Source organism: Sus scrofa, chromosome 18 (assembly GCF_000003025.6).
Source record: "Sus scrofa isolate TJ Tabasco breed Duroc chromosome 18, Sscrofa11.1, whole genome shotgun sequence".
Lineage (NCBI taxonomy): Eukaryota > Metazoa > Chordata > Mammalia > Artiodactyla > Suidae > Sus > Sus scrofa.
Window position 1 is genome coordinate 13689343 of NC_010460.4, and position 23854 is coordinate 13713196.

A 23854-nucleotide genomic window follows, 5' to 3' on the forward strand; every position below is an offset into this window, starting at 1 on the left:
CTCTCTATTCCCATAAGCTCACCAGCTATACACACAGGTCTGACAATAGTATACAGACCTCATCACTCCTTATTAAAGAAGTCATTTTAAAATCTTCCCATTAATTATTGGTAAAGAAAAAATTGCATCTTGCTGGAGCCAACTAGAGCTTGTCATAATCCCAGCATCTTAGTTCTTCAAATACAGAAAGAAAGAACTAGCTCACCTTGCCGAGGCCCATCTCTATTACTGGTTTCGGACAGGCTAGGGGTAAAGAGACACACACCATGCTGAAAGGTAGGGGAACTCTGTAACATGAGTGACTGGCAATATTCCATGACATTGGCACAAATCTACAAAAGAACAGCAGTAACAAAAATATTAGCTCCCCAAGAGCCCTACTATCATGGAAATCCAGGTTTGCAGGAGAACAAAGTTACAGATGAATTTCTAAAATTACAACAAACTTATAAATCAGTTAAAATTACATCATTACTGTCCTCAAATGTTTACAAAAACATGAAAATGTTAAAACATATTATACAACTCCCACTCTTCTTACCTGTTGCATAGCCAGTTCGACCTCATCTTTCTTGCTCACTCTATCTCCCTCCACATTATCATCTTGAAATTTAAACTGACGCAGTCTGTCTGAACCTCCAAAGCGACTCAGCAGTCCTAAGCACTGGCGCTAAAGAGGAAAAAGATACTTCGTTCATTTCTTTTTTTGACGGAGCCTGCAGCACATGGAAGTTCCTGGGTGAGGGATCAAACTTGCACCATGGCAGTGACCTAAGCCACAGCAGTGACCCGAGCCAAAGAAGCAACAGTGCCAAATCCTTAACCCACCAGGCCACCAGGCAACTCCTGAGATCACTCTTTAATGCATCTGGTTTCTTACTTCCCACTGAATCAACCACTATTAAAATTCATCTTTTTGCAAATGTATTTGCTTGTCAGTTAACTCATTAAAAGAATATCATTTTTTTAAACAGTTAATCCCCCCTATAATCTAAGTGCTTGCCAAAGATCCTCCATATCACATCAAAATATTCCTTGGTAGGTAACCATTAAATAAATACAAATTGATAAATAATGAGAAGCAAAATGATGGCAAATAGAAGACAGGTTTTAACAAGCACATCCATGATAATTTTGCCTACTAAGGCTCAAATTTAAAGGCTATTACTCCTGGAAGTCCCAAAATGGCTCAGTGGCAATGAACCCAACTAGTATCCATGAGGACGTGGGATGGATCCCTCGCCTTGCTCAGTGGCTTACGGATCCAGTGTTGCTGGGAGGAGCGGTGTAGTTTGCAGATGTGGCTCACATGCTGTGTTGCTGTGGCTATGGTGCAGGTTGGCAGCTGCAGCTCTGATTCGACCTGGAGCCTGGGAACCTCCGTATGCCATGGGTGCAGCCCTAGGAAGACAAATCAATAAATAAAGGCTGTTACTCATGTGGCTGCTTTTGGCAACTTCATAAAGGAGCTGGAAACACAAAGGTAACCTTGGTATATAAAATGCAAAGGTTATTTGTTTGAAATGTTGGTAGTTTTTACCTGAGAACATAACTGTTCCTAAGGTTCTCAAAGGAAAAGGACAAGCTTCACAAAACTAGCATTATATCCAGTGGACAGCACGTGGATTGGGAATCAGATATGGATTCCAATTATAGATACATGTTTTTTTTTTTTTGTTATGTGTTCTGGTATGAGTTACTTCACCTCCTCTAGCCTCTATATTCGTATTTGTAACAGTATCAATTCCTTCCTCATAAGATTATTGTTAGGAGTACGTGAGACACTGAATTGTAGCTGAAGTGCACAGTATAGTGTTTTGCACATAATAAGAGCATAACAAAAACACATACTTTAAAAACTGGTATTACATGAGTTCCCACAGGGATTAACAAATCCGACTAGGAACCATGAGGTTATGGGTTCGATCCCTGGCCTTGCTCAGTGGGTTAAGGATCTGGTGTTGCCGTGAGCTGTGGTGTAGGTCGAAGACGAGGCTCAGACCCAGCATTGCTGTGGCTGTGGCATAGGCTGGTGACTTACAGCTCCAATTAGACCCTTAGCCTGGGAACCTCCATAGGCCTCGGGTGCGGCCCTAGAAAAGATGAAAAAAAAAAAAGTAAATAAATAAAAATAAAAAAAATTGGTACTACACACACCTACATATACATATATCTACATACAGCTACATGTACATATACATCTTATGTAATATCTAATTTAAGTTAGTTTAAATAAGTTCGGATAACATAAAATATATTAAGGAGACTATAATATAAATTCATTTAGCCAAAATAGCTGTATGTGTCTTTTTTTTTTTTTTTTTTTTTGCTTTTTGCCTTTTCTAGGGCCGCTCCTGCGGCATATGGAGGCTCCCAGGCTAGGAGTCGAATCAGAGCTGTAGCCGCTGGCCTACACCAGAGCCACAGCAACTTGGGATCAGAATCGCGTCTGCAACCTACACCACAGGCCACGGCAATGCCAGATCCTTAACCCATGGAGCAAGGCCAGGGATCGAACCCACAACCTCATGGTTTCTAGTCGAATTCGTTAACCACTGAGCCACGACAGGAACTCCTAGCTGTATGTATTTTTAAAACTTATAACTGGCTGTTTGCTACTCTTACAGATACAACAGAGGTACTAACACATTTTGAGAGGCCACCTTAATAAAGACCCACCAGAACTATTTTTTTCTCTCCAATTAATGAAAAAAGTTAGAATACTGAAAAACAACAACAACAAACACAACAACAAACCCAGTATTGTGGCTTGGCTGGAGAGAGTGTAAGTCTTTCTGGAGTGTTATTTGACAATAATTCACAATGTAACACTTATATACCCTTGCTTCCAATGATAACAGTTATGTAATGTATGCTTAAAAATTTGTACACAAAAATGCTGATGGCAGCATTTTTCTTTTGGAAACCTGAAAAATGGCTCATGAAAAGAAGACTGGCTAAGAAAGTCACTATATCAAAAACAATGGAGTTCCCATTGTGGCTCAGCAGATTAAGAATCCGACTAGTATCCATGAGGACTTGGGTTTGATCCCTGGTCTCGTTCAGTGGGTTAAAGATCCAGCACTGTGGTGAGCTGTGGTATAGGTGGCAGATGTGGCTCAGATCCCATGTTGCCGTGGCTGTGGCTGTGGTGTAGGCCGGCAGCTACAGCTCCAATTGGACCCCTAGTCTGGGAATTTCCACATGTTGCAGGTGCAACTATAAAAAGAAAAAAAAATGGAATATAAATTTTACTATATAAATATAATTCCTCTGCAGCCAAAAAACGTGAAGATATTCAGATCAAAGCAGGCCAGGAGGCTACCAGAAAGATAGTGATGAAAGATATAATTGATAAGCTATCTAATGTATTTGAATATATGGAAAGGAGATTACACAACTGGAGGAAAGTCTGAGAATTAGAAATAGGTAGATAGAATCAAGCAAATAAAAAAAGAAACAATTACTGACTAGGGAAAACATAATGCTGCATAGAAAAGAAAACGGTCCATAGCTTATTCACAAATGACATTTACATAGTAATGATAATGTAACACTAACTATTAATCCAATCAAAATTATGATATGATTATGTTGAGTTGGGAGGGACATGTTATGAGAGATGTAGTATTATATGGTGGAAGAACAAGAGCAAAGGGATCTAAATTTTCATCCTCCTTGATGGAAGATGGATGGAAGGTCCATAGATTCCTAAAATTAGAAAATCAAGTTAGTAGCAATATCAGCATATTGGTTAGAGATAGGAAGGAATCAGCTGAAACAGCTGAAAGAGTTTATCCAGGGAGCAGAATGGGCAGCATGGGTGAGAGGACTATTGCATTTTGTTACACGTCTTATAGCTGCTCTTTAAAGAGGTAAGAATCAGTTACCTGGAATCTGCCGATATGTCCCTGTAGCTCCATTAGAGATCCTTCATTTACATCAACATCGAGTTCACTTAATATACCTATAAAATGTGGAATGCTTTTAAACGTAGTTTTAAAATTGACAAAATAAAAACATTAAAAAAACTAGGAAGAGTAGTTTTAATATTTTATATTCCTTAATGCATGAACAGACAGAGACTCTGCAATGAAGGAGTTTTGAGAAATATGACTTTACAAAGATTTTAAGTGTACCTACCACCACAGGTTCATTCATGTGCAGATTGAATTAGTGATTTTAAAAGGCACTTTTTGGAGTTCCTGTCGTGGCTCAGGGGGAAGGAACCTGACTAGTACCCATGAGGATGCCGACGTGGCTCTGGCTTGGATCCCACGTTGCTGTGGCTGTGGTGTAGGCCACCAGCTATCGCTCGGATTCAACCCCGAGCCTGGGAACTTCCATATGCAGCAGATGAGGCCCTAAAAAGACAAAAAATGAAAATAAAAATAAAATAAAAGACACTTTTTAAAGTTTTTGAAAAAAATCTTTTTATTTATAACCATAAAGTTAAAATTTTCTAAACTCAGCAATGAATTACTTTCTCAAGAAACAGTTCAGAATATAAAACACTAAGAAAAGCATTTTTTCTTTTAACTCTTCTAGGTACTGTATCATTTGATTTTTTTCCTTTTCCCTCAGGCAATGTATAGTATGCACATACACAAAAAAGTTTCCATTCAACTTCTCAGTTTGGACCGATTATAAAATTCATAAATCAAGCTGATCAACATTTTATAGTGCCATTAACTCCATTTATTCCTACTGAGCCCTCTAAGCAAACCCACAGGTCATTCTTCTCACTGGTTTATTTCTTTGTCCCGTGACTCTGGCCATCATGAAGAGACTCCACCTGATCCTGTCCTAATCACCCTAAAATTCCAAGAGATTTCACAATCCCTTTAAGCTATTTCACTTCCAAGTATTAACTCCATAGCACATAACCCAGAACTTAACCCTTTGCTCTTTATAATGACAAGCCCTCCTCTTTCTAAATTTCTCAGCCCATCACCTCAACACAAACCTAGAAAAATACTCGCATTATCTGGCACTTGCTGGCTTGTTAGACCTCACTGCACCACTAGCTCGTGCCCCTTCCACCTCCACCTCCTCTGGGAGTCTGCACCCAGAATCACTTTAATTACTTCCTGAAATTTGCCCTGCCACAGAGGATTTTTCCTATCTGACAATGTGCTCAGGTCTCCTTAAAACAAAACAAAAACAAGCAAAAATGTGGTTAATATCAAATTCTTGAAATATTTTTCTACATCTGCTGTTTGTAATTCTTATGCCTTCCTTTTCCATCTTAACCCCTTGAAAGCTGGAGTCTGCAGTTAACACCTTCCTTGAATTTTGGCCTTTTCCTGTTTATCCTTAAACTTTCTGATTTCTGCAACCTGTGTTGCTATTCCCCAGTTTTTCCGCTCCTCCTGACAATCAACTGCTGCCTCTATTTAAAAAGACTACTAGCAGTTCTCCTGTGGACCAGGGTCCTAAGGATCCAGCATTGTCACTGCAGTGGCTCAGGTCACTGCTGCAGTGTGGGTTCAACCCCTGGCCTGGGAACTTCCACACGATGTGGTTGTGGCAAAAAAAAGACAAGACAAGACTATTAATTCTCAGATTCTTTAAGACCTTTCTTCGAAATGCCACCTGAGTGCTGTGTACCATATATACCACCCTCAATTCCAAAATACTTTACAGAATATCTGTGGGTCATAGACAAAAAATTAACCTGCTGTTAAGTATCTGTGAAGGTACAATATATCCTGTCCTGGGCTACCATTTAAGACAAAGATATATAGTGAAATTATAGGATAATACAAAATCATATGTAATCAAGGGCTAAACTGAGCAGAATACGACTGATAACTGTATATTTTTTTAAAAAACTGCTTTTAGGAGTTTTTATCATGGCTCAGCGGTAACGAGCCCAACTAGTATCCGTGAAGATACAGGTATGATCCCTGGCCTCATTCAGTGGGTTAAGGATCTGGTATTGCCATGAGCTGTGGTGTAGGTAGGCAGCTACAGCTCCAATTCGACCCTTAGCCTGGGAACTTCTATATGCCACAGGTGTGACCTTAAAACAAACAAACAACAAACAAAAACCCCTGCTTTTAAAAAAATTAGGAGGTTAGTTGGCATTATCTTTCATAAATATTTCTAAGTATATATGCCTCTGACAAAGCACTGACGAGAATTCACCAAACCCACCAGCTCAAATATACAAAAAAGTGCATGTGCATGAGCACGCACGCGTGCATACACAGTTATTATATGTCACACAATTTGAAATTTTTAAAACGATTGTGAATAGTCAATATGTCATAGGTTCTGGGTCCAACTGGAAACTATTCAACAAATTAGATAGTTTTTAACTGGAAAACTATTCAACCAATTAAAAAGAGTGAGGTAGGAGCTATAAATGCTGATGAGAAAAGAACTCTGATATAATACAATGAGGGAAAAATTACAGAGCTGTATTATGATTTCATTTACATAGGGAGGAAAAAATTTTACATACACATGCAGAGATATTGTTATAAAAACAAAGCATAAATTAGTAACTTAAAGGGAGCAGGAATTGCTGTCAGGATGCTTTTACTATATTGTTTATTTTGTTTAAATGTATCACGTATCATTTTGTTTATTATGTTAAAATAAACTGTCCTTTTCTGAATATAACTTTAATACAGTGACAAGGTCACATGCTTCTATTAGAAAAGTGGTTGAATGGAGGAGTTCCCATTGTGGCTCAATGGTTAATGAACCTGACCAGTAACCATGGAGTTGAGAGTTCGATCTCTGGCCTTGCTCAGTGGGTTAAGGATCTGGCATTGCCTTGAGCTGTGGTGTAGGTCAAAGACATGGCATGTATCTGGGGTTGCTGTGGCTGTGGTGTAGGCCCGCGGCTACAGTTCCATTTAGATCCCTAGCTTGGGAACCTTCCATATGCCTTGGGTGTGGCCCTAAAAAAAGACAATAACAAAAAGAAATTAATGAATGGAGAATTCATCAATAAAAAATCACTTTGCCAGAGGATTTGAGAAAAGGTAAATTCTCGTGACACCTAACTCAGGGCTTTGGGTTGAGATGGCAGAGTGAAGCAGAATTATAGTATGTCCCTCCAGTCATCAACCTACAAATAAATAAAACTCACCAAAAAAGTAAAAGGACCGGAGTTCCCGTCGTGGTGCAGTGGTTAACGAATCCGACTAGGAACCATGAGGTTGCGGGTTCGGTCCCTGCCCTTGCTCAGTGGGTTAACGATCCGGCGTTGCCGTGAGCTGTGGTGTAGGTCGCAGACGCGGCTCGGATCATGCGTTGTTGTGCCTCTGGCGTAGGCCGGTGGCTACAGCTCCGATTCAACCCCTAGCCTGGGAACCTCCATATGCCGCGGGAGCGGCCCAAGAAATAGCAACAACAACAACAACAACAACAACAAAAAGACAAAAGACAAAAAAAAAAAAAAAAAAAAAAAGTAAAAGGACCAATTTATGCCATAAATACTGAAGAATGGTGGTGTTTAAGGGGAAAAAAAAGAGAGAGAAAATTGTAGAGGAGTAAGCAGCATGATTCAACTCAACTCATGACCCTTGTTCTACCCCTAAGAGGCAGTATGGAGGAAAGAAGATACGTCAACAAACGCGTCCTAATTCTCATGGAGACCTTGCAGTTTGCGAAGAAGCATCTTAGGGTGATTAAGCAAAGACCACATCATTCCCATTTTTATGTCAATAGAAGAAACCAAGGTAAAAACCACCAGGAGGAGAACCACTACACAGCACCGTGGGACCTCAGCAGAGGCAAGAAGGGTGGCCTGCCTTGGGATCATCTACGATCACTGGAATGCTGGACAGTGATGTGGCAAGCACCAGGACTAAGACACTCCAAGGCTGAGTGGCGGTGACCCTGGGAGGTCCTCGGAATGAGCACAGGCCAAGTGCCTTAATATACACCGCACTCTGTCGTGCCAGACTCTCTTCTCCTAACACAAAGGGCTCAGGCACAGAGGCTGCCCAGAGAGGAAGTACTGAAGATGCTGGGGCAGAATCACGGATTGGCCTCAGGCTTCCTCGCAACAACATAAAAATGGAAATGATGTGGTCTAACAGTTAAATGCACAGGCTCGGAAGCCACACTGCCTGGGAAACTCTGCAGTATTATCTGTGTGACTTTGAGCATCATCTGTGAAATGTGGGTAATAATTGTTCTGCCTCTTATAAGACTGTTGTGAGGATTAAATCAGTTAACATGAAAAGTGTTTAAGACAATACCTGGCACACAAGAGCTTCATAAACTCTATGAGCTGTTATCTTTAACGTTACCAGTTCTGAGGGAAAGAAAATCAGAGCTGGTCATGCTGCTATCAAGGAAGAAAGGCAACCTTAAGATGTTTGTAAACACGAGAGAATTCAGGGAGTATTATATACCTTTTCTTGGGAGAGGGGACCTGAATACGAATTAAAAATACCAAGAAATAAATCAAAAGAAAGAACTTAGGAGTGGAGAAGCTATTGGAGGAAAAAAGAGAAAGGGTGCTGTTCTGGAATCTAAGCAAATATACAAGTAAAAATTGGTGCTGTTCTGGAATCTAAGCAAATATACAAGTAAAAATTTTTTTTTTTTTTTTTTTTTGGTGTCAGGGTCACACCCACTGCATATGGAAGTTCTCAGTCTAGGGGTCGAATGCCTACACCACAGCCACAGACAATGCAGGATCTGGGCTGAGTCGTGACCACACCACAGCTCACGGCAATGCCAGATCCTTAACCCACTGAGCAAGGCCAGGGATCAAACCTTCATTCTCATGGATACTAGTCAGATTTGTTTCCACTGAGCCACAAAGGGAACCCCAAATAAATTTTTTAAATAACCAACATATCTTAATTTTTTATAATATTTTTTTCTTCTAAATCATAGTGATCTTTTAAGAACCAGTATTTCTTATACTCCTGTATAAAGAAATGTCTGTCTGGAATTCATTGATGTCTTCAGTTTCACTTCAATTAGTTTTTTATCTATTAAGTTCATGTAAAATTAAATAGTTGTTTTCTAAAACTTTATGTAAAAGATATTCCATTCTCGTAAATTACCTTTGTATGTCTGTTTCTCTCTACCACACGCCCCTCTCCAAAATGTACATATACACAGAACAATGTTTAAAAGCTATTTACCAAATGTTAACATTTGGTAATTTCTAGATAGTGGGATTCTAAGTGTTAATTTTTTTTTTTTTTTTTTTTTTTTTTTTGCTGCCCTGCAGCCTATGGAGTTCTTAGACCAGGGATCAGATCCAAGCCACAACTGCAACCTATACAGCAGCTGTGGCAACACTGGATCCTGAACCCACTGTCCCAGGCCCAGGATTGAACCTGTGTCCCAGCACTCCTGAGATGCCCCAAATCCCTTTGTGCCACAGCAGGAATGCCAAGCATTAATCTGTTTTCTGAACTTTTTGAATTTTTTTACACCGACCACATATCATTTTTATAAACGCATTACTCCAAAAAAGGGAATTAACTGTTAGATCCAATTTCAAATAAGTCATAAGTAGCTGCAAAGTAATAATAACCTCATTCTATTAAGTGTATGTCAGTCTGTAAAGCATTGTTAAAAATCCATCCAACGTAACCAACTCACCAGGAAGTGCTGCTTTACTTATAATTCCTGTCAGCAGAGCCAATTCCTGCAAAGACCCAGCACTAACATCCTGACAGCGCAGGATTGCCTGTATGGTATCAGAATGCGAAATGAGAAACTGCAACACCTAAGCCAAGAAAAGGAGGAGAAATGGAAAAAACAGAGGTGGAAGAGTAAACAATTACATTATAAATTTATATCCATCTATTTATTTATTTACTTATTTATTTATCTATTTATCTTTTTGTTTTTTTCCAGGGCCGCTCCCATGGCATGTGGAGGTTCCCAGGCTAGGGGTCTAATCGGAGCTGTAGCCGCCAGCCTACACCACAGCCACAGCAACGTGGGATCCAAGCCGCGTCTGCAACCTACTATCCATCTATTTAATACACTGAAGCAAGTAATTTAATGTAATGAATATTAGATAAGCTGTTACCTTTTGCATTTACATAGTTCATTTCTTCAAGAAGCAAACATTTATTTAAGAAAGCTAAAAATATGGATTATTTCAAAGTTTAGAAATTAATATACTTGGAAGTTACTGTAGAAGAATATAAAGTTTAGAAATTAATATACTTGGAAGTTACTGTAGAAGAATATAACTTGTAAATACTGTATGAAAACTATTATTTGACCCCCATTTTATTTATTTTTATCCAAATGGAACTAGAACATGAATTCAAAATGTGTATAAAAATGACTTAACTGGGAACTCCCGAAGTGGCTCAGTAGAAAAGAAACTGACTAGTATCCATAAGGACACAGGTTTGAACCCTGGCCTTGTACAGTGGGTTAAGGATGTGATGTTGTAGTGAGCTGTGGTGTAGATCGAAGACGCAGCTCAGATCTGGTGTTGCTGTGGCCCATAGCTTGAGAACCTCCATATGCCACAGGTATGGCCCTAAAAAGGATTAAAAAAATATATAAAACTTAACTGAACTCAGGTTGGCTCTCTGGAAGTATAACTAGTGTGAAAATGGGGATAATCACAAAAGGCTTTTGTCTAATTCTCCTTTTGATATTATGAAAATAAAGGAGATATACATCTTGATCTCCAGAGTTCCCACTATGGCTCAGCGGGTTAAGAACATGACTAGTATCCATGAGGATGTGGATTCAATCCCTGGCCTTGCTCAGTAGGTTAAAGGATCTGGCATTGCTTGAGATGCAGATGTGGCTTGGAACTGGCGTTGCTGTGGCTGTGGTGTAGGCTGGCAGCTATAGCTCCGATTCAACCCCTACCCTGGGAACTTCCATATGCCACAGGTGTAGCCATAAAACATTAAAAAAAAAAACAACAACAAAAAAACAACTCGACCTCCAAACTCTGCCCTTCCAGCTTACCTTTTTTATAATGTACCATCATAGAGGACTCACTCATTTTCATATCCAAACATCTTCTCAACTACATTATAAATATCTTTGAAGGCAGGGAATATGCCACAACAGGCTAAACATTTGAATCACTCAGGAACTGTGCCCCTTTTTATTTGTGAATATAGACTCCTAGCCTCAGCCCATCATTGCTGGACTCAGTAATTTATATTTTTTAGAAGCTACCCAGGTGATTCCACTATGCTCCATACAAGACTGGTCCTATATCACAATGTCCCATTTCTACTAAAAAATCTTAATCTCAACGAAGTAGAAAAAAAGCCTTTGAGTGTTAAAGAACTGACTCAGAGGACTAGATTAATGCAGTGTAACGTCTGGTGCCACACCAGAAACAGCAGCATTCTATCCTGGTGAGGTAGCCTGAAGACTGATGGCAGGGAAAGCAGATAAAATTACCATAAATTATTAGGACACAGTTCCTGAGGGTATCACAATAACAGAGCAATACAATAAAAAAATGCAGATTCATAATGATAAGCCTAATTATTCAGTGAAAGGTTAAATTCTACATTGTATTATTAGTTTAAAGAAACATATTTGAAGATTTCACTGAAAAGCAATGAAAACAGAATTTCTAGTATCTGTAGGAAAATATTAGTTAGAAAATCACTTATTTAAATTATTCATTCGTTAATTACTGCAACTAAATGTGGCATTGTCATCTATCTTTTGCATTTTTTTCAAGATCTAATAAAGTGTACAGCCTTCTCTAATAAATACTCAGTTAAATTACATCTTAGAGGCCAGCTTATTTCTATCACAATAGCTGCTTCCTTTTATAGAACAACACATTTAGATCTCTTTTCCCCTCTCACTAGTCTATCAATTGGCTGTGGTGTTTCTTTCAAACAAGAGCAGGAAACAAAGGCCAATGAATTTCAGAGCGCAGTACAAGGGGCCTGTTTCCAACACCCAGCTCTGCCACAGAGTGATTAAGGCAAATTCATCTACGGCTTCGGCACCTGTAAAAGATTTTGCCTGTGATGATTTCTACACCACGGCTTCCTCTTACCTGCCCTGCTGCCTGCAAGTGCTGGGCCATACTAGACGTGAGGATGACCTGGCACAAACGGAGAGCAGGAAGGAGAATCTGGCGGTACCGGTCCACCGGAGTAGGGATGAACACTGGTGGGTCTCTCATGCCAAACATGCTTGATTCATTTCCAATGAACAAGGAGAGAGCAACGGTTCAAGAGTTAGGGTACATTCCAAGTCCCCGACCACCTCCACGCAAACAATCACAAGTGGCTGATTAAGACGTGAAGCTACTAATGAGCACTCCGCATCCCGTATGCACACTTAATGAAAACCGTTATTTGAATTTTGAAAAATATTAGTAGATATTTGCATAATTTGAAAAGACAATGCTTAAAGTTCCCCAGACATACTTATTCTACTCTAAACGTTCCCTTGGGCCATAGAGACCATGAGTAAGAAACAGACAGAAACAAAAGTTACTTACCCCAAATTTCCCTCTTCTATACCCAAAGCCAAAAATGAATCTACATTGTCCATTACATAAAATAAAACAAGATTCTAACGAGTTAATATGAAGTTGTAAAATAATTTAACCTTTAAGATTAGGTTTCAAACACTGTATTAATAAATTATTATTTACTATAAATGTTTATAGTTAAATTTTTGGGCCAAAAAAATATGGTTGCCTATTGAAGAGAAGTGAATGAAAGCAAAATGTGTAAATAAAAAGAATAAGAAGAAAAATAAAGGCTTTCCAAAGATAATACTGTATCATGAATTGAGGTTATAATTAACTCAATCCTCTTCATCTAAGGTGAAAATAACTCTCATGTCTAAAACTTTACAAAGTGATATTTTAACTATACAGCAGAAATTGACAGAACAATGTAAATCAACTATAATAAAAAATTAAAAATAAATAAAAATATATGATATTTTAAAAACATTTTTGGGGGGAGTTCCCTTGGTGGATCAGTGGACCCAACTAGGATCCATAAGGATGCAGGTTCAATCCCTGGCATTAAAGATCCAGTGTTGCTATGAGCTGTGGGGTGGGAAACAGAAGCGGCTTGGATTCCAAGTTGCTGTCACTGTGATGTAGGCCAGCAGATGTAGTGCCAATTCAACCCCTAGCCTGGGAATTTCCATATGCTGCAGGTGTGCCTCCCCCCGCCAAAAAAAAAGCAAAAAATAAAAAACACTTTTTTGAAGTAAAATAGTTCTACAGTTAAGTCTGAAAAACTCAAACATTCTATTTGATAATGGTCTTTTGAAGAAAATTACTAAAACTGACCTAAATGTTATTTAATATTAGGAGGGTATGCTATAGGCCTAACAATTAACAATGCTGGAGCCATTAGGAAAATACAGGAAAAAAAAAAAACTATATTGAAACTCAACTGAGAAATCTATTAGAAAGTTTGAAACTTAAAATAATTTCACATGACACTTTCAAATTAGCAAGCAGTTGGTAAAATGTTAAAATGACAAAAATATAAAATGCTATTCAAGGAGTTCCTATTGTGGCTCAACTAGTGTGAACCCAACTAGTATCCATGAGGATGCAGGTTCGATCTCTGGCCTTGCTCAATGGGTTAAGGATCCAGTGTTGCCATGAGCTGTGGTGTAGGTCGCAGACACAGCCTGGATCTGGCATTTCTGTATCTGTGGTGTAGGCTGGCAGCTCTGATTTGACCCCTAGCCTGGGAACTTCAATATGCTGCAGGTATGGCCCTAAAAAAAGCAAAAAACAAACAAAAAATGCTATTCAAATCATCAGAGAGACAATCCATAACAAATTATAATTTCACTACAATACTTTAAAAAGACCACTATAACTGAAAACATGTACTTCTACCGAACATAACAAAGTTGGGGAAAAAACATCTCCTAACAAAAGGCTCTCCCATTTCCCTTTGGCTCCAAAAGGTCCCTACCTACTCTTACCCTCACTAGTAACTTCCATTTATAAATAAATGGCAGGGATGTATGACCAAAGAAAATTATTAGGATGAAAGAGTACTGCTCAAATAGAATTATAAATGGTAAAATTAGGTTTGAAATTTTTTCCCCTTAATGATCCTTTACTGGAAACTTAACAAAAGCTAAAGCCACGTGATATGTACACTTACCCCTGTGGGTCCATTTCTGGGCGCATGTCATAGACTTGGCACTGTGCCAGTCTCACAATAACCCCAGACCTCAGTAGCTCTAAAGCACCCTGCTGTATCTTGGCCACTCTTGTGAGAAATGCCTAAGAAGTTATAAAATGGAAATCATCAGTACAGAGATCACACCCAAGGGTCTCATGTAAAAAATGAAACTTTCTCATAGCACATTTCTGATCTGCAATCATTGATTAAGAAAAATTCTGAGCTAGCTACAAAGGGGCACATGATACCACGTGTACCACAGGATTTTTAGGATTTGTAAATGGCAGAGTGCATCTGAAGTGCCGCATACTCCTTGCATGCATTAAGTATTCAACTAAAACATCACGGGGGCTTATGGAGGGCAGGGAAGGTTGTACGTTTTGCTCACAGCTGTATCTACTATCTAGTGCCATGCCTGGCCTTTAATAGGTATTTAATCAATAACTGTTGAATAAACGCTGAAAGGAGGGAAAAAAAGAGTTAATGAAGAATCCTTGACTTTAGAGCTTCTCTTATTGGGTCATTTGTGGCATATTTAACCAGAAGGGAACAGAGGATAAAACAGATTTGGAGGACATGAAATGATGAATTATATATACTAGATTGAAAAGAAAATCCTGTGTTTAATGTAGAACTAGTACATCTACATTTGGATTTCAATAGGCAACTAGTATAATCTGATTTTTGTTGTGAGCAGGACATGTTGGCTGACTCTTCTCAGAGAGTGCTGGGCACTGGCAATCAATCTGAGTGAGTGAGCAGCCGTCTCAGCACCCAACTAGTCCTCTCAGGATCACGTCAACCCACCTCTGGCATGCTCAGAAGATACACTTTTAGCACATTCTCAAACTGAAAACTCCTCAGAAATGACTATAGCTTGTATGACAGAAATACTCAAAATGTGGGCCATGTTAATTTCCTTTACCAGCTCTTTAGCCCCAAGAGGAAATGGCCTATTGCTGTGATGTCAAGTGAATATAAAGCCTTACCATTTTGGATTCATAAGTGTAAAGAGCTTTTAAAAGGGGAGGCTGTGGAGTGAGTAAGCTCTGCAAAGTGCGGTCATCTTCTACCAAGCTGTCCACAAGCACCTTCAAATAGCCACTGTTCGAAAGATACAAAAGCCACTGCTGCTGCTTATCTACAGAAACAATCCGATCAAGCAGAGCCAGTGCCAGCATCTGGAGGAGGAATAAACCACAGTCCAAAACGTGGAGATGGCTACTAAAATCAACAATAACGTGGAAATGTTTAAAACTTTTCTTACAAGAAGAAGGGTTACTTGCAATACGACTTTCTTATTTTGTTTTTATAGAAGTTGAAAGCTATGTACCCAGAATCTTGATTTATTAATAAAAGGGAAAAGTTATATTTCTGAAACAAAACCTACTATATTCAAATAATTGCATTAAGTGTATTTTATCAGAATCTAAACATTACTTGTTGGAGGAAAGGGATTTTTAAAAATAGCTTCCTTCCCATCCCCAAGTTGTAAAGTTTTACATGCTCATTGTAGAAAACAGAAAAGTATATAGAAAATACATTATCTGATAAACAGAGACCATTCTGATCTACCTCTTCCCAAATATTTTTTAACATAATTGAGAGCATGCTACATTATTCAAATACTACATAATTTTCCACCAGCAGGAAACTATCTTCTGGCTGTATTGTCTATCACCAGTATGACACAATATTTTAAAGTTATATAAATGCAGATACTCCTCAAAAAAGCAGAGAAAGGCATATTCAGTATAAAACTTATTTATCCAACATCCTAATATTCAAAGATCTTTATTAAGCAGCATCTTTGTTGTTTCTACCAGAATAAGGCCAACCTCGAAATTAACAAAAAGACTATTCTAAGGGTACATTATAAACTAATTAAGATTCTGAACATAATTTTAAAAACACATGAATAAACAAAATGGAAATTATAGCAAATAAGCAAATTCACTAAAATATATTACAGAAAATATTCTCAATATGTAACATATATTTGAAAAGTTGATTCAATTTATACTTTAATAAGTCAAAATATTTATCCAGTTATAATACTAAGGAGGAGTTACTGTACCCTTCCAATCTCATGACCATCACAAGCATCTCGACAGACCACTTCCATGAGGGCGGCACCATAGCTCTCAATGATGGCTATGTTTTCTCGTTGTAATTTACTAAATACATCTTCAGGGGCTGTCAGCCTTTCCCACATGGTTTTCTTGGCTAAAGGGTTACAACAGAAGACACATAAAACACCCCAGCAAAAAGCAGTTGGGTAACTGAGTAATTACACCTCATACACGACAACAAATCCTTCCGTTACATTACAGACTTACACAAACGCCCATCAACCAACCAGTCTGGGCAGGTTAACCTGAAGAACACAATGCACTGTTCTATGCAGGCACACTAACTGTTACAGTTACCACAATGGCATCAGGAAAAGGATAAACTATTCATAAAGAATCAAATGAATTATTACACAAATTCCAAGAGAACCAATTCCTGCATTTATCCTGCCAACCAACCTTGTTTTATCTTTTACTGAGATCTGTGAGAATTTGGCTACAAAGGATAGGGAACAAAGCAGACAAAGATCTGCCTCCAAAACCAGATATTTTTAATCTTTTATATTTTTAATTGAAATACTTATTAAAAGGGGTTTATCCATTATGAAGATAAATTTAATTTAATTCAAGGTACAAGGATAAAGACAGGCTCATAACATTACATAGCTTCCTGTAAACCTTTTAGAAAAGTTCCATAATTACACTACATAAAGCAGTAATCTGTACTTGAAACTAATCTTATGACTTTTTCCCAAACAGTACATGGCAAAGTTTTTAAACTGAGAAAGGATTCTCAAGACAGGATGATCAGGTCATTGCCTGGTGGCCTAGCAGTTAAGGATCTGGCTTTACACTTCTGTGGCTCATGTCACTGCTATGGTGTGGTGATCCCTAGCCTGGGAACTTCCGTGTGCCAGCCAAAAAGGAAAAGACGATCAGAATAGACAGTAAAACAAAGCAGGTTTAATCATGAAAAATAAAAGTAACCCATGCTGTGGTCTATATTCCACTATAAAGTTTGCAGCAGGCAAAACGTCAGAGTTTTAACATTATAGTTTAATATTTATATTTTTTCCTAAAATATCTTTATCCCTAGTTTGATTTTATTTTAGTCATACTTATACTTAATTTCAAAGAGTGTCAGAGGAGGGTATGCGATTATTTTCTCCATCGTGTCACATCCTCAAGTCTTCTAGTCCCATCTACCTCTCTAACCGCCTCTCCCTCCGCACTCCTCCCCCATCCCTCCCATGTCACCGTCACGCTAGCCTTCCTGTCCCTCAAATTCAGCATTTACTTCAGTCTCAGAGTCTTTATAGTAACTGTTCATGTTCCTTCCCAGATCTGAGCATGGGTGCGTCCTCTTCATCATTCGAGACTCCATCAAGTATCACTTTCTCAACTACCTCCAACATTCCCTCCTCCTCCCACAATATGTCACACTACTATTTATTTTCTCCATAGTACTTATTTATCAGATGTATTCAGATTATGGTATTTTTTGGTTTCCATGCTTGTTCTCTGTCTCCCTACATCAGATGTAAACTTAGTGAACAACGGCATTATGTCCATCTACCACTATTTCTCCAGAATTTACCACAGGGTCTAGTGCACAATAGAAGTTCAAATATTAATTATTGATTGACTGATTGGCAGCTTAAAGGGAAGTTCAGAAACTCTGCTCCAGGGATGCCACTGGATGCCTTCCGGGTGGGGTGCCATGGGGGTGGGCTTTCGGGAATCTAGCCCAGTGAGCTACGCCATCTCCTTTTGTTTGGCACGTAGGACTGCCACAAAACTGTTTGAATAAAGGCTTTGGGCAAAAGCCTAAAAGCCGTTACTTTATAGGTTTAACATTTTTTAAGCCATGGATTCCTTAGTTCAAACACTGTGGTTAAAATGACAGTAGAGAGATGCTGGAACATCACTATAGAGACTCTTCCAAAAAAGTGTGACCCGTAGGTACCCCTGCAAGAACACCTACGGTTCACAGTGAAATCTGAAAAACAATGGTTTACAGAAGACCAGTTAAGTATCAAAGAAATACTTTCCAGGAGTTCCCGTCGTGGCGCAGTGGTTAACGAATCCGACTAGGAACCATGAGGTTGCGGGTTCGGTCCCTGCCCTTGCTCGGTGGGTTAACGATCCGGCGTTGCCGTGAGCTGTGGTGTAGGTTGCAGACGCGGCTCGGATCCCGCGTTGCTGTGGCTCTGGCGTAGGCCGGTGGCTACAGCTCCGATTCAACCCCTAGCCTGGGAACCTCCATATGCCGCGGGAGCGGCCCAAGAAATAGCAACAACAACAACAAAAAAGACAAAAGACAAAAAAAAAAAAAAAAAAAAGAAAAGAAATACTTTCCAGTTTTCAGACTGTGAACAGAGGAGTTCCCATTGTGGCGCAATGGAAATGAATCCGAGTGGGAACCAGGAGGTTCGGGGTTCGATCCCTGGCCTTAATCAGTAGGTTAAGGAATAGTGTTGCTGTGAGCTGTGGTGTAGGTTGCAGATGCGGCTTGGATCCTGCATTGCTGTTGCTGTGCTCAGCAGCTGCAGCTCGGATTTGACCCCTAGCCTGGGAACCTCCATATGCCACAAGTGGGGTCCTAAAAAGTTAAAAAAAAAAAACCCAAAAAACTGTGAATAGATCTCAAAGTTCCAATATTATTTATTGATACCACTACCTAGAAATAAGAAAAATCTGTGATTTGGAATTTAATTAGATCTTTACTTAAAATCTTTTTTTTTTTTTTTTGCTTTTTTTTTTAGGGCCACACCCACAGCATATGGAAGTTCCCAGACTAGGGGTCAAACCAGAGCCGTAGCTGCTAGCCTACACCACAGCAGCAGCAACAAGGGAACTGAGCCACATCTGTGACCTACACCACAGCTCACAGCAATGCCAGATCACTGACCCACTGAGCAAGGCCAGGGATTGAACCCACATCTTCATGGATACTAGTTGGATTCATTTTGGCGGCACCACAACGGGAACTCCTAAAATCCTCATTTTTTGGTGGATAAAATAATTCATTAGAAACGACCAAATGGTTTCTTCTATTCCAATCTGTCCCTTCTTCCAACATACCATATGAATCACCGTCTCACAAACATTCCTAAACACCAACTTCTTCATATCTAAATACTTTAAATGGTTATTGCTTAATTCAACTAGCTTTAACACTGCAGTTTCATTTTCAAGGTCATTAATAATAGGGTCCTACCCTTTCAACTTGGGCTTTATTTTCCATCAACCGTCTCTCTTGCTTATGGCCAAGATATCTTCCTGATTCTTTACTCCTTCCTAGTTTGGGCCTTGCCTGAAAAGCTCTCCATTTATTCTTATCCAAATGCAACCCAATCAGAAAAGTTAAGCCAAAATCTCGATTTCCTTTCTCCTCCTAATTCTTATAAAACTTGTAATTTTACTTCAGGGTTGGCAAACTGAGGCCAGTAGGCAAAATATGATCTCCCACCTATTTTGCTTCTGTTTTTGTTTTTGTTTTTTTTTTTTCCTTTTTTAGCCGCAGCAATGCCAGATCCTTAACCCATTGTGCTGGGCTGGGGATTGAAACCTGTGTCCCAGGGATCCTGTTGTGCCACAGTGGCAAGTTCCCCACCCGTTTTTGTAAATAAAATTTTAATGCAACACAGCTTATGTCTCTGGCTGCTTTTGCATTAAAATGGCAGAGTTGAGTAGCTGCAACAGAATGCATATGGCTCATAAAGTTTACAACATTATCTGGCCCTTTATGTAAAAAGTTTGCTGGCAGAGTTCCCACCGTGGTACAGTGAAAACGAATCTGACTAGGAACCATGAGGTTGTGGGAAAGGATCTGGCATTGCCGTGAGCTGTGGTGTAGGTCGCAGATGCGGCTTGGACTTGGCATTGCTGTGGCTGTGGTGTAGGCCAGCAGCTACAGCTCTGATTGGACTCCTAGCATGGGAACCTCCACGTGCTGCGGGTGTGGCCCTAAAAAGACAAAAGACAGAAAAAAAAAAAAGTTTGCTGGCATCTGGTCTATATCACCCAATTTAAAGCTTAGTGTTTTATAAATACATATATTGCCATTTCTACTAGGATATAAGCCGTATGAAAACAAGAACACAATTAATGTAGCCTGCTTCCTGGAACAAATGAAAATGATCAATCACCAAATGATTACTGATTTTCATTGGTATTATGAAAGCTAGAAATAATCTAAATGTCCAAAAATGGGTAGGCTAAATAGATAATGGTATGTCCGTAAGTGGTAAAATCTAGGGATATTAAAAATGGTATTAGAGGCGGAGCAAGATGGTAGAGGAGTAAAAGGCTGCACTCACCTTCTCCCACAAAAACATCAAAAAAACAAATCTACATGTAAAATGACTCACACAGAACATCAACTGAATGCTGGCAGAAGAACTTAAATCTCCAAAAAGGGCAAGAAACTCTTGACATAACTGGCTAAAACAAAAGAGAAAGAGAGAGAGAAAAGGAATCAGGAGGGGACTAGCAATCCTGAGAGGGAGGCGTGAAGGAGAAAAGGCACCCACATCCTGGGAAACCACCTAACTGACCGAAAGATCAGCTGAGTCGGAGGGACCTGAAAGTCGCCGAGAAAAGCGCAGCAGCTGGACTGAGACCAGCAAAGCAGAGTGAGAGCTGCACAGATCGTCTGCACCACCGGCCCGGACACCACAGCCTGAGATGCTCCGGCGGGGGCTGGGCACGGAGACTCAGGCTCCGGAGGTCAGTCTTGGGGAGAGGCCTGGGGCTGGCTGTGTGCGGACAACCCAAGGGGCTAAGGAGCAGTGCACCACAGCAGGGGGAACCCGGGAGAAGGTCCGGACCTGCAGGAGAGGCAAGGCGCCAGTATTGGCGAGGGCGAGGAGGAGCGGCGGACGCCATAGAAAACTCCCTGCACCTGAGTGTGCGCGTGGGCACCCGCCGGCTCTGAGTGGGCAGGGCGGCTCTGGCACAGGCTGCAGGGAGCAAGAAGCCTCTCACTCCTTTAGGAGAGACTGGGCGCTTCTTGTGCAGGCTGCCGGTGGCCAGGCACCTCCTGTGGCGTCAGGGGGCTAACTGCGACGAGGTGCCTCCTGCACAATCTACAGGGGGCAGGGACAGACTGGGGCGGTTGTCTTGGAGGCCTGAAGGAAGCGTGGCTTGCCACCACTGGGGGCCTGTGAGTGGGCTCCACCTGCAACCCCAGTCACCTCAGGGGTTGGCAAAAAAGAAAAAAAGAGGGCACTGCAACCAGGTGCCATAGGCTGTTGCTCTCACTCCCCTGGGAACAAAACCGCCCTACAGCTGCCACTGCCAAATATTCGGGGTGGTGCCCAGACACTTGGTCACTGTCCCTTCCCAAGACCCTACAACTAGGAGCAACTGGTGTAGCACCTCCTGCGTGGGCTAAGTGGGACAGGGTGCTCCTAGCATGGTCTGCAGGTGGCAGGGGCACATCACTGCAGTTATCTCAGACTCCAGAGGTGGGCATGGCCCACTGCCACTGGGGATACCTGAACAAAAATCACTTGCAGCCCCACCTCAGCGGGCACCACAGAGAAGGACACTGTGACGAAACACCACCTGCTGCTCTCGCTCCCCTGGATGAACAGGGCTGCAAGTGGTGTCTGTTCACGGACCCCTGAACCTGCAACTAGAAGCAGCTTGTGCAGCACGTCCTGTGGGGGCTAAGCAGGATGAGGTGTCTACAGGTGGCAGGGGCAAACCACCACAGTTATCTCTGGCTCCAGAGGTGGGAGTGGCCCACCACCACTAGGGATCCATGAACAGACACCACTTGCAGCCCCATTCACCTCAAGGGCACCACAGAGGAGGGTGCTGTGACCAAACACCACCTATTGGTGCTCTTGCACCCTGGGAACATACCTGCCCTGCTGCTGCCACTGCCAAATGCTCCCGGCAATACCCACACACTTGACCTCTGTCACTTCCCAGGATCCTACAACTAGGAGCAGCCTGTACAGCACCTCCTATGTGGGCTAAGTGAGAAGGGTTGTTTCATGCAAGGTCTACAGGTGGCGGGGTCAAACCACCACAGTTATCACTGACTCCAGAGGCAGTCCTGGCCCACTACCACTAGGGGTCCCTGAACAGGCACCACCTGTGGTTCCCATCACCTCAGAGGAGGGCATTGCAATCAAACACTAGCTGTTGTTGCTCTCACTCCCCTGGGAACTCACGCACCCTGCTGCTGCTCCTACCAAATGTTCTGGTCACCTTATAGATCTGCCTAGAGCTCATTTACCACTTCCCAGGGCCCTGCAACTAGGAGCACACTGTGCCACCTTCCTGCAGGTCCTTGCTGCTGCTGAGAGCCCAGCATCCAGGCACTGATTGCTGGCCCTACCCATTGCCTCCTTCTCCCTGAAAACACACTGAGCATCCTGGGGATAAGAGCCTGCTCACACCAAAGAAAGAGACAGCAAATATTCAAACTCCCACACCAAAAATAAATAGTAACCCCCCCAAAAAAATACAAACGGATGCTCTTGCATAGAAGTAGCCTTACAAGACTACAGTTTGGCTTCCCCAAACTCACAGAAAAACACAATCAAGATGAAGAAGCTCCCAGAAAACATTCCCAGTTAAAGCAACTGGAGAATTCACCTAAAGGAGTCAACAATGAAACAGACCTCTGCAGTCTGACAGACACTGAGTTCAAAAGGGAGACAGTAAAAATACTGAAGGAATTAAGGCCGAATATCAAGGAATTAAGAGCAGATATGAACAGTAACGCAGACTCCTTTAGAAAGGAACGACAAAATATAAGGAGGAGCCAAGAAAAACTAGAAAATTCATCTGCAGAGATGCAAACTGAGCTAAAGGCAATAAAGAGCAGATTGAATAATGCAGAGGAACGAATTAGTGACATGAAAGATAGAATAATGGAAATCACCCAATCAGGACAGCAGACAGAAAACCAAATGAAAAAACGTGAAAGCAATATGAGACCTATAGGATAATATAAAGTGGGCCAATCTATGCATGATGAGAATTCCAGAAGGAAAATAAAAAGAAAAGGGGATTGAAAATATATTTGAAGAAATTATGTCTGAAAACTTTCCAAATCTAAATATCAAGATGCAGGAAGCACAGGGGGCCACAAAGTTAACCCAAACAGGCCCACACCAAGACATATTATAGTAAAAATGGCAAAAAGTTAAAGAGAGGATTCTAAAAGCAGCAAGAGAAAAGCAAAGTGTTAATTATAAGGGAACCTCCATATGGCTATCAGCTGATTTCTCTACAGAAACTCTACGGGCCAGAAGGGAGTGGCAAGATATGTTTAAAGTGATGAAGGGAAAAAAATCTGCAACCTAGAATACTGTATCCAGAAAGAATACCATTTAAAATAGAAGGGGAAATAAAGAATTTCTCCAACAAACAAAAGCTAAAGGAGTACAGCAATACTAAACCCATTCTAAAAGAAATACTGAAAGGGCTTCCCTAAATAAAAAAAAATAAAAATAAAAAAAAATAAGAAGAATTAAGAATTAGGATGGAGGAAACCACAATTGGAAAGCAATCACTTAAATAAGCCAGCATACAGATATAAACATAAAGATGTTAAAAAAAAAAAAAAAGACATCAAAATCATACAATGTGGGGAAGGAAAGTAAGAAAATATAGATTCTTTTTTTTATTTTAATGATGTGTTTG

General features: G+C 40.5%; 1 protein-coding gene across 4 annotated transcripts in view; it reads right to left on the bottom strand.

The window, feature by feature from the left end:
- NUP205 (nucleoporin 205) overlaps positions 1-23854 on the bottom strand; it is a 103473-nt gene that overhangs the window by 15042 nt on the left and 64577 nt on the right. For 3 of the 4 annotated variants that reach the window (XM_021079230.1, XM_021079228.1, XM_021079229.1), the window contains 8 exons: positions 16192-16340; positions 15104-15295; positions 14094-14215; positions 11996-12134; positions 9589-9715; positions 3891-3967; positions 542-670; positions 206-332 (listed from right to left, as the gene is read on the bottom strand). In XM_021079230.1, the coding sequence (XP_020934889.1) occupies positions 206-332; positions 542-670; positions 3891-3967; positions 9589-9715; positions 11996-12134; positions 14094-14215; positions 15104-15295; positions 16192-16340 (1062 nt within the window). The remainder of the gene's footprint in view (positions 1-205; positions 333-541; positions 671-3890; positions 3968-9588; positions 9716-11995; positions 12135-14093; positions 14216-15103; positions 15296-16191; positions 16341-23854) is intronic. The other variant, XR_002340483.1, reaches the window with a different exon arrangement.